At 40.6% G+C, this 12,046-nt stretch overlaps 1 protein-coding gene and 2 non-coding genes across 3 annotated transcripts in view; all 3 read right to left on the reverse strand.

The window, feature by feature from the left end:
- The window catches only part of kcnh6a (potassium voltage-gated channel, subfamily H (eag-related), member 6a), a 32,457-nt gene that overhangs the window by 3,717 nt on the left and 16,694 nt on the right, over positions 1-12,046 (reverse strand). The window contains exons 7-13 of the mRNA XM_035654367.1: positions 6,576-7,001; positions 5,196-5,613; positions 4,185-4,384; positions 2,588-2,840; positions 1,841-2,034; positions 888-987; positions 507-794 (exon numbers count right to left, since the gene is read on the reverse strand). Coding sequence (XP_035510260.1) covers positions 507-794; positions 888-987; positions 1,841-2,034; positions 2,588-2,840; positions 4,185-4,384; positions 5,196-5,613; positions 6,576-7,001 — 1,879 coding nt within the window. The remainder of the gene's footprint in view (positions 1-506; positions 795-887; positions 988-1,840; positions 2,035-2,587; positions 2,841-4,184; positions 4,385-5,195; positions 5,614-6,575; positions 7,002-12,046) is intronic.
- On the reverse strand, positions 3,215-3,286 carry trnac-gca. The gene has a single exon. It is a non-coding gene; the product is annotated as a tRNA-Cys (tRNA).
- Positions 4,011-4,082, reverse strand: trnac-gca. The gene has a single exon. It is a non-coding gene; the product is annotated as a tRNA-Cys (tRNA).

The raw sequence follows: 12,046 nt of genomic DNA on the forward strand, positions 1-12,046 counted from the left end.
TACTGGTATGGGTAGGGTTGGAAACAGTTTATTATCCGTGTAACAGATATTTTGTAATAAGTCTAATTTTCTAATTGCTAGTTATTTCCAGTACTTGTGACTTATAGACTTGAATTCATGTTCTCTGTACCAGCATTAATTTTGTAAACGAAAACTATGATGAAAAATGTTCGTCAACAACCTTTTTTCTATGACTAAGATGAGACATTAATGAGCTAAAAATAGATCTTTTAACTAGGACGAAACGTATGTTTTGTTTTCATTGACAGGACGAGAAAGGAATAAAATGCTAGTGGTGGCCATCGGACAAAAAATACACGACATTTCCCCACAATTGTGTATCTAGTCTGTCAAAGTACAAACAATGCATCCCTGTCATTTATTGATGAGACGGGTACAGATTCACACTTGATACCGTCACCTTGATTTCAATTTCCAATACCAATACCTTTCCGATGTATTACCCTGATTGAATTAGGGATATTCAGGATGTACGTAGTCTTTACCTGAGTATGGTGGTCCTCCGAGGTCTACAGGTGGCCCCATCCCAGCTGAGGGTCCACTGTGAGGCAGGAGGTTGACCACTGCTGGTGGGTAGTCTCTGGTGTCACCCCCAGGGGGGTACAGCTCCCCCTTGCTGTGCCCCATGGGCTTCATCTCCTCATCACTGGACTGTGAACAGATGCTAGCACTGCTGCAGAGGTCTTCCCAATGGGATCCTGCCATTGTACCCCGGTGGTGGTTTGCCATGGGACAGGACTGATCAGGATAAGAGTCTTCGCGGTCCATGCCGTCTGTACAGACAGGGTCAAGGGTCAGCCAGGATAAGACAGTATGGAGATTAGATGGAACATAAACATTTGTGTTAGGCCTTGTCCCACACTCACCTGGTCGGTTCCGACGACGCAGCGAGCTTCTCCGATGCCTTGTCCGGCGGTAGCCACATTCAGAGTCCCTGCCCGGGGTTGTCTGGTTTATTCTATCTGCCTGATACATATCAGCTTCAGTAATTCAAAAATATACACCAGATCTAACACTTCAAGGACATATACATTCTTGGACTGTCTTACATCATTATGTATAATACATAACATACACATACAGTGATTGTGGGGTAGTGAAGCCAAGGACAATAGGCCTGGAGGATTTAGGATAGAATATTTCTAAGCCAGGTTAAAGGGCGAATAATCTCATGCGAGTAATGCAAGCAAATACAAACGATCCCGTGAGTAAACTAGCATGAGTAACGTGATGTGAATACACTTCCAGTTGGTAGGACCACACCATAAGGATGAGGATACAACATAAACATGAGATCAAAGAGTTTAAGCAGGTATGACCAAGTGATGATATCTTTTTGATTTTATTAACTACCCTGTGGAGTTTGTGACCATTTGCAGTAGTACAGAGCTGAGTTTGCCGTGCATAGACGCAGTTAAAAGCCATAGGTGGCCAATATGCCAATAAAATAGGAAAAGAAAAAGCAGATATTGAAAATGCTGATTTTTAAGCATTTTTAAAAAGGCTTTGCAAATGTTTCACGAGGAAAGAAATACATTTTGGCATGCTTGTGAGGCCTGATGAATACACACAATCGATCTTTCTTTACAATAAAAAGTCCACAGTGTACCTATTTAATTTATCTTCATTCATTAATTAATGAATCAAGGATCAAGGTACTTTATTTATCATTATACAACACAAAGTTTTACCACGAAATGAAAGAATAAGGAAACTGGTTTTCTTAGGCCTTGAGTAAAAAAAAGCACAGATTATGGAAAAGAACTGAGATCACTATAAGGTGTTCCTATGTGTAACATTGCCCTCTAGTGGCACTCACATCTCTCAGGTTGAAGGTGATCTCCAAGTTGTTCCAGAACATGTCGGCAAAGTCAGGATACATGTCGAGCACTTCCAGCAGGTCGTCTCTCAGGATCTTGTGAAGGTCGCAGTAAGTCAAAGCCCTGACGTCAGCACTAGACTTACCTGGCCTCCCATACAGACTGATGGGTTCACCAAAGATGTCATTCTTTCCTATGGACACCACAGCAAAAGGAAAGACACACATGGAAAAGAGTAACAGTTAATCAATAGATGTTTGACCAAGTGAGCAAGCCACTGCTAGTAATAGTGAAAATATTTTGATGGACAAATCTGATCCCAAACAGGAGTGACACTGATCCTCAGCAGCACTGCTACTCAACACAAATTGGTCCCCTCAAACACAGCTGAAAAAGAAATGACCTATGCAGACTGGATTTGACTGCTGGGCCTATTGATGATCAATGCCACAGTGAAATGGAAGTGGAGCTATGCCCAAACACCTCTGGCAACACAACACACAGAGAGTATGTGTGTGCGTATGTGTATTATATGGTGTAAAGGGTAGCGTGAGTTGTGGCTGCGGCTTGGTGGGAAAGAGGGTGGAAGAAAAAACAAATACTGTACTTTTCTGTTGTAATGGGCATTTGTCACTATTGTTAATTAATCAAATGAGTGACTGATAATGAAAATAATGTCTGATTTGCAACGCTACTGGAAAAGTAAGACAAAGTAAACAGAAGTTCCACTGTAGCTTGAAGCTCACCTAGTATGGCCACCACCACATCGTCCCTGAGGATTTCTATAGAGCCTCTGGAAATGAAGTAGAGGGCGGTGAGAATGTCCCCACTGTGGACCAGAGTGTCCCCCGGCGGTGCATGGGTGGTCTTGAAACGCATGGCCAGGGCCCGCAGGCAGCCTTTGTTGGCACCTCGAAAAGCTTTGCAGTTCTGCAGCAGGCTGCGGTTCAAATGGAGGCAGATGTCAGCCTGCAGACACTCAGGGAAACCCTTTAAAACCTGCAGGGCAACAGAGGGCACTGGGTGAATCTACTGCAAATGTTAATTTTTCCCCGCACTCATTTGACCTGTATCTTTAAAGCCACGGACAAAGCAAAATTAGTCTGAAAAGTACATAACAAAGAAACTGATGGGTGAGAGAAGGAAAGCAATGTGTCAGATTGATTCAGGCGGGCCACAAAGGACAGTGCCTCCAAGTGATTATCTATTCTCACATTGAATTGGCAGGCGCTAATGCGGCTCTCTAGCTGCATCGTGCTCTGGTGCTGCTGGCAGCCCAAACTCAAGCAGAGATATGACGCACATCATCATGAAAAAAGTAGTCTCTCACTGATGAAGCTTCAGTGGAAACACTAGTGTGTGTTTAAAAGCAAAGGGGGCACCCAGAGTTGAACTGGGGACCTCTTGATCTGCAGTCAAATGCTCTACCACTGAGCTATACCCCCTGCTGAATGTCATTCCAGCGATGATTTATATGATCTGAATCCAAAAACCCGTTTTTCTGAAGTAAAAAGAAAAAGCTGACTCTGATAAAGGTTTTGTTGGTAGGCAAAGAAAAAAAAGATTTTTTATTTTGTAAATTCACTTGCAAAGCAACATAGACAACGTGGGTTTGTGTTCATCTGAGTAAAGATTAAATGAAAGTTCAGTGTGGGAAAACTGGGTCAGTGCCGCTGCAAAGAATAAGGCAAACAACCCATGTAGGTCAAACACATAATATCAGGTACTGTAATGCTGCAGATGATTACAGCAATGAGATGTATAAAAATACATCCAGAATTTGTTAAGCTATACATTTTGTAAAGCATTTAAAAAAAAAAAAAAAAAATAAAGAAATATATGAAATGTATTATTATTCTTAACATTCACTTCAGTGCCTCAAATTCTAATTATTAAGGCAAATTCTTTCAATGAGATATTTTGGGGACAGCATACTAAATGCATATATAGTTGTATAGTATATATGTTGATGATTAATGGACAAATAAGTAGATGTTTGTACTTTAAATGCCTGGAGGTTTGATTCAGGCATAAATAAAGAATTTTATGCAGAAATTAAACCATGGATTGTTGGTTCATCTCAACACTGAATCCAGCTGAGTGGGTGGTATAGCAGTTGTGGTTGGGGATTATGTAGACAAAAAGCTTACATCAGTTGTTTGGTTGGAGAGGGGGCACCCAGAGTTGAACTGGGGACCTCTTGATCTGCAGTCAAATGCTCTACCACTGAGCTATACCCCCACCCTCACAACCACTTTGAGCAACACCTCCTTCTTTTTTATGTACCGGCTAAACATCCATTTTCCAACAACTAGCGTGTGCATTAATGTCTACATGACTTACAGCGTTCATGTCGATGCCGTTGGTGTAGGACCAGGCATGTTGGAAGTACTCCTCCAGCCTCTGTCGAAGGCCTCCTGGGATCTGGTGGAAACGGATGAACTCTTTGACTCGTAGCATCTGGGTGTGGTAACGGGCAGTGCCTGAGTACAGTCTCTGAATGATGGCCGACACGTTACCAAAGATACTGGCGTACATCAGAGCTGCAAGGGATAGACGACAGAAATACTGTATGTTGCAGGAATTGATGATACCAAAATTGCATAAATGTTACATTTTGCAAGTAATAAATTTACTCTTACAAAACAATCAACAGCATCCAATTAGAAGATATTGAGGAAATTAAAAGACATTTCTGTATCTCAAATCAAAGTGCTTTAGCAACCTGCTGATTGTGCAGCAAGCTGTCCTTTGAAAATTATGAAATCGATGAAATTTTGTTAATTGTTTTGGTCATTAGAAGTATCAAGATTGTCTGTCACACTTTCATTAGACTGATAAGTCAGTTTACCAGTATTTAAGAACAATATGAATTTTGAAATAATAGAAACATTAAAATAATAGGGAGTGGCCTGTTATGCTATTTATTTAATTGTCTGATAACATTTCTATTTTAAGATATAATCTACTACACCAGAGTTTAATGTGTGATCAAATACATGCAGAGAGGTAACCCCCTGAAGAATTTCATTATTCAGTAATTCAGTGGAAAATGTTAGCGTCCCATTATTATGTAAGTTCTGGTCTACATTCTTTACCACCATAACAAACATATACGTCTATGTGAAATACAAAATGTTTGTATTTTATAGCATGAAAATATGAACCATATAAAGACATGTCAAATATTGGCAAAAAATGTTCAGGTTACAAAAAAGGATTCAACAACCTTTTCAAAAAGAGGTTTTGACACTGATTCTGTTTCTCTCTTGCAAATGCAGAAAACTTCATCATTAAACTATAACTGTTTTAATTATTTGTTTTATAGGGTGATTGCCCTAAAAGCCTACTCACAGCCAATGAGCATGACACAGATGGAGAAGATCTTCTCTGGGTTGGTGTTAGGTGAGACGTTCCCAAAACCAACACTGGTCAGGCTGCTGAAGGTGAAGTACAGGGCTGTAACATACTTGTCCTTGATTGAGGGGCCAGAGGCTGCGTCACTGTCATTGTACTGTTTACCAATCTGGTCAGCCAGGTTGTCCAGCCAGCCGATCTTCATGCCTCCAATGCGAGCAGAGCCTGTGCGCTCCACGTTACCAATAGCATACCAGATACAGGCCAGCCAATGAGCGATGAGGGCGAAGGTGCACATGAGGAGGAAAAGGACGGCAGCTCCATATTCTGAGTAACGGTCCAACTTCCTGGCCACTCGTACCAACCTCAGCAGTCTGGCTGTTTTCAGTAATCCAATCAGAGTGGTTGTCTGAGGCTGGTGGAGAGAGAGAGTAAACTTTGTGTTAGTGATATAAGCAAGCTTTTGGTCACAGTAAAATGAGTTTGAACCAGTTTATTGAGACATAAATTGACGTTTCTAGCATGCAAAGAATTGACATATAAAAGGGCAAATCAAATTATTGGTCAAAATAAAGCAAAAACCCAACTTAAACAGAAACGGTATGATAGCCTGACACTCAATTCTCTCCACCCCACCACTAATATCATAATGCTCAGGCTGGGAAAACCTGGATCTGAAAGTCGGTGCAATCAATGAACTGCAATGACATTTAGGCAACAAATGGATTCACTGTCTCAAAATTGACAATTGGTTCTGCAACTGCATGTCTTGTTTCCAATTAATTGAACAACCAATTCTATTTGACGGGTTAATGTCTCTGTAAAGTAGTATGCAACCTTGTATTGTTAATTTAGCTTGAAGGTGACTAATGAGAGTCCTACACACTTAGCCGGCCTCTGGAAGTTTCCTTAATTGGTCTTTCTGAAAAGTTTAATCAATTAATTTGATTTTCTGTACATATTATCTACTATTGTGCTGTAATTTTACTGTACAATAGTAAACACAGGAACAGTTGAGATAGAGACAGAAAACACAGGGAGAGAGAGAGGGGTATGACATGAAACCATCTCCCAAACCAGATTCAAACTGAAGACGCTGTGCTTTTATGGTATGCGTCTCGCAGGATGTGAACACTTTGTCATTTCGACGAAGATAAGAACCATAAGTCTTTTGATGGGATTGAACAACTAAATGAGTTCTAGGAACAGAGCCATCATTAATGTAATTCGTTATAGGCCGACCTGTTATGCTGTTTGACCTTTTGTCTGTTATGAAAAAGCTATATTTAACTTTGTCAGACAACACTGAGAGAAGTAAAAATATATGTGTTGATGTTGCGAAGCCACTGACATCCGCTGTCTCCTCTTGTTTCTCACCTCCTCAGACCCCGAGCGGAATATGAGCAGATCGAAGGGGATGGCAGCCACAATGTCGATGAGGAACCAGCCCTTGAAGTAGTGCTGTGCAATGCGTCCCGGGTGGCTGACCACCTCGTCATTGTGGTTGACATAGGTGGTCCTGAAGTTGATGAGGATGTCCACGATGAACATGACATCCACCACCAGGTCCACCACGTTGAGAGGGTTGCAGGTGTAGCCGCAGGTTCTCCTCCGCTCTTCCTCCACCTCGTTGAGGAGGAAGGCGGCCGAGTATGGCGTGAAGATGGCGGTGTAGATGACCAGCAGCAAGATGACCCAGTCCCATACCGCTTTGAAGGGGCTATAGTGAAGGATTGTCCATTTGTGGATGCGTGGGGCCTGGAGCTTGTACTCTGGCAGCACGTCAGCACCGAGGGACAACACCTGAGGAGACAGGGACAGGATGGTGAGGATTTTTATCAATAATGGTGGTTGGATAGTAGGATCCAAAACTATGTGTTGATGTATTTTTTATAGTGACTGAGCTGAAAACATTTTACTACATGAAGCATAAATTTCAAACAGGAAAGATTTTTTCTTTCCGTTAGTTGATTTATCTGTTGAGATTGAGAGGTGATGGAAAGTGCACACTTAAGCAAACACCGTAATAAGCAATAGCTGGATACTAAAACAATCCAAAAGGATATAAATTGCTTTTCAACAAGAAACAAATTAAATATTAAAACATATAACAAACATAAAAACATATAACAGACTAAAATCCCAAAAAGTAATGCTTCATTACTGAGACACTGACATACAGCTGTAATTAGTGGCTGCTGCACATACTATGTATTAATGCTTGTTTGTAGACACTATGTCAAAGCCAATCAATGTATGATGTTCTGAGCCTGAAGGTAAGTAACAACTTCCTCAAAAAGACTCTCACCACGTTTAGCAGGAGACAAATTCACTGCCGTTTAAGAGCGACCTATCCATACTCAGTCAAATTATTAACGCAGCAAAAAGAAACAGAAACAACTCCAGCCGTTAACGAGGCAAAAAAGACCAATATACAAAATCTCCATCCAATGCTGACATCACTCCCTGAGGGAGTTGTCTAATTGCATCAACGGGCAGACCAGCAGAAAACAGTAACAGTGAGTGAGTAAATTCAGTAAAGCAATGAGTATTAAGATCCCACTAACCGGCACGACAATTAGAGCCTCTGTGTCCAGGTTCTCATCCTGGTGTTGGTTGCAGCAGCAGAGGAGGAGGTTCCTCCAAAACCTCTGCAGCCCTACCTGCCTGCTGTGTAGTGGCCATCTCCTCTCCTGCATCGCTCTTGCAGAAAAACAACACTTATACAAAAACCACAAACGTGGCTCCAACAGTGGCTCTGTGTATCTCTAACCCCTCTCCACAGGCACTTTACTAAGTCAGATCACTAACTGCTGTTTTAAAGAGCCCACTGCAGCCTCACCTGCCTCTGTTGCACCTCGTGATCCCCATTTTATCGAGACCACGTGACCCCCTCCTACCAGTGTTCTGCTCAATTGTGGACCAAAATAAAGTGCCGGCATCGATTGGGCGACATGCAGAGCAGTGATTTTAGTTAATTCTGGGTAACTGCAAGGTCAGGACTCTCAGCTTTATTTATAGAGCTCATTTCATTACAAAAAACACAATGTGATACATTTTAAAAAGACATAAAAACATCAAGTATATGCAACAGAGTGGTTTAACAAAACACATACATACATACACACAAGGTTGACAGAAACACACACAAAAGGTTTTGAGCTTAGCTTTAAATGTAGATACAGTTTTTTATATATCACAGCTCATCAGGCTTCTTGAGGGCAGGTCCACAGTAACTCAAGTAACCTTTACCAGCTCCTGATTTTATTCTGGGTACAGAAAGCCAAGGTTTGTATACCTGAGAGGTCTGATGGGGATATAGTCAGTGAGTAGGTCAGATAAATACTGGGGAACTGAACTACAGCCTTAAAAACCAATAGGAGGATTTTACAGGGAATTATCTGTTAATTAGGAAGCCAAAGTAATTTAACTATTGGAGTATTGGTGATGATGTTCTTTTGTCTTCCTGTTAAATGTTTTGGTTATCCAGAGAAAAGAGCATTGCAGTCATTTAATCTGTTCTAAATGAATGCATGAACAAGTTTCTCAGAAACGGTTTGTGATCTTTTTACTTTTGATATATTTCTCAGGTGGTTGATTGATGATCTCATAATATTTGAAATGACTATATGTGAGAAAGCTCTCCTCAAACAAACCATCTCTATAATTCAATATTTGTTATTTCCCATTGCTAATATTCATACCTACACAAACTAGCCCATGCAAAAAATGCTGCACATTGTTGTTTTTCCATGTTCTCTCGAACCCTCCAGTGGTTAGCCCCTCATTTGCATTTTTAGTTTGCATGATAATGGTCCGAGTCACTACGACAAAAGAAGCTGGACTATGATGATTGGCTGCCATGTCTCTACAACCAAACACTCACACAGGAACCAGGAGGAAAGTTCTTCGAAGAAAACTTTCCCAGCCTAGACTTTTCCCAGCCTAGACGAAAACAGTGGCCAGAAATTGCCAAATTAAACTGCTTCTCAAGGACAAAGTATTTCATCAAAAAGTTACTAAGTGTGTACTTGGCCATATTTGGTAAATAAAAAAGCAGGGGGGGATAAAGTTAGATATTCACAAGGAATAACCAAGGCTTGTTTGGTTTTTATTGTTGCATGCAATTGCCTTTACTGACAGAGGGATGTTTTATTTAATACTGTATTTGGAAACAAGGTTAAGGTGGGAAAAGAGCATTGCAGGCAACTGACCAGTGACCACAGTGGCTGAACAGATGTGAAAAGACAACACGGTAATGATAATGTAAACACATGAGCAAATGTTCACTCATCCAAGAAATGTTAAGTTATTGATGTTGTCCACTCTGTTTCATAATGATGGCCAGAAAAAAACTGCAACCACCACCAGTTCGCACGCAACAGCCCTCTGTCACTTCTCTGACTTTATAATTAACATATAACGTTATGTGACTGCCTCCTTAAATAAAGAGTCATAGTAATATACTAAAAGTTCACTGTTTATACATTTTTATATTAGATTGAAATTATATTTGAGGCATCAAGTAAATACTGAACAGGATATAAATCATGAAACTGAGTGTGAAATATATGGAACTGCTCCTTCTAGGGCATTAAAAGTAAAAAGTACAGCTTGAATACTAAATGTTCACAATCATAAAACTACAGATATGATTATGGATTTTAGTTTATCTGCTATGAAAACAAAAGGACCCAACATTTATCCTTATTTTTTAATAAATTCACAATGCAAAGTGCAAAAACTCTCACATGTAACACATTCAAGCCACTGCATTCTCTGTCTCCTGTCTTATTTAACTCTAAACATGAACACAACACCTATGTTTGTACGTGAAATCCTTCAGTAAAACAGGAGCAACTCAAGCAAAATGTTATGAAAGCAAAAATAAAGTGAAAATAGACTGACAAGACCTTGCCAAGGTGACATGGCATCAGCTTAAGCTGGATGTGAAAGCTTACGTTGCTCACCTGTGGAGCTACAGTAGGTAAGCAGTAATGGCAAGGCACAGGATGAAGACAGAGAGAGGGAGGAAGAGTTTGAAAAGGTACAACGGTAGCAAACAAACAGGGAAGTGGAACAGCAAAAAAAAAGAAGGCGGGAGCTTGAGAGACCCAGTAAGGCTGAGGTACTCACAGGCTGCAGTTTATGCTTGAAGCTCATGCTGAAGCGCACCACCACAGGGTAAACAGCGGGAGAAGACCAAGAGACAATAAGCGAGAGAGAGAGGGAGACGGTAACCATCCGTTTGTATCTCCCTCCCTCCTGCTCCCTCCCTCATCCTCCCTGTCTATAGCCCAGCCCTCGTCGTGGGATCCTCTTTCAGACATAAAAAAAAATTATCCAGTGGCTCTATGAATGACGGCATTCGCCTCCTCCACTGTTGTTGTTTAACAAGCAATAACTTGATGTATTTTAGCATAATCTTCTTTAAATCAGCAAATTATTGTCTTAATGTTGACATAGATGGGTGTATCAAAATTCATGTTGTACTGTTTCTGAGTTACTATAAATTACTCAAAGTAATTGCAGGTATTGTTGCAATATATGTATAAACAATGACTGTATTGTTATAATAATTATTAATGATATTATAATAATATTATGTATTGTATATTTGCCATGCATGTTTTGTTTTTTTGTTTTTTTTTACATTTTTGTGAAGTGCCATACATTAATTGACTGGTTATATATAAAGAAAGCAGAAAAAAGCTCACAGGCAGATGCAGGCTAGTCTATTGAAGACAGGAGCGTAACGCAACCTCCTCCTGAACTTGTAATATCCAGTGGTTGCTCTTGAATAATGAGTTTGATCAGTTAATGTGTTTAGATCAGAATACTTTTATGTATTTATGTATGAATTTATAGTGAATTAATACACTTCAACTGTGCACCTTTCAAAAACACATACAATTCTAGTAAAGTCAAACTGCATCCAGATTCCTCTACAGCCTCCTGTTGTAAGCTGATTCAAAGCCAGGGGGCACCAGATAAACACATTTCAGCTTTCCCGAAACGCACAATACAGACACACACACTACGTTACAGTGTGCTGGGGCTTTTCTACAGTTACCAGTCTTTTACAAGCTACAGTCAAATCAATTACACTGTGTGCTTCATGTTATGCAGACAAATCAATACGAACAAAGATCAATGACAACCTTCATTTCCCTTTCTGTAAGGTGCCAATCGAAATCCAATTATAAAGGCAGGATAATGAAAACTTTTATTGTATAACAGAACATAACCAAAAGTAAAAGCAACATATGCTCATAGATTCAGTTACAAGTGAACAACATGATAACTCTTTAGAAAACTTGCATTTGGTGTGATTATTGACCACGGCTTACAGTTTGTTCCCACGTGGCAGCAGCAACGATTATTGTGACCTAAAACCTGACCTGCAGGGCTTGGCATTTGTCTGTGACCCCACGACTATGATACCACAGTTAGTCAATTCCAGCTGTTTTAACAGGACAAAAACTCCAGCTGGAACCAGCATGAAGACGGCTAGAGGGGACTGAAGTGTGATTTAGAGGGCAGCTGGAGGTTTGACAGATGCACAGAGTGCAAGCCCGCTGCCCTCCACTTCCATTAGCTCCAGAGGCCAAGGTCACTGACAGCGTCAGGCCAGCGAGTGCCGCTCAATAGCCTCACAGCTGTCGCCCTTTTTACTCGCTTTCATAACTACATCTCACCAGAACCCCTTTCCACTCTAACAGACAACTTCACACTCTGTGATTCCCACACACACCCACACAATCTCCATATACATCCTCACTAACACACAACAGTGAGCCCCTCTTCTCAATGCTGCCTATAGCTACCATCTATACTGACTTTACATA

Source organism: Morone saxatilis, unplaced genomic scaffold, assembly GCF_004916995.1.
Source record: "Morone saxatilis isolate NCDOM2014 unplaced genomic scaffold, NCSU_SB_2.0 Contig14, whole genome shotgun sequence".
Taxonomy (NCBI): domain Eukaryota; kingdom Metazoa; phylum Chordata; class Actinopteri; family Moronidae; genus Morone; species Morone saxatilis.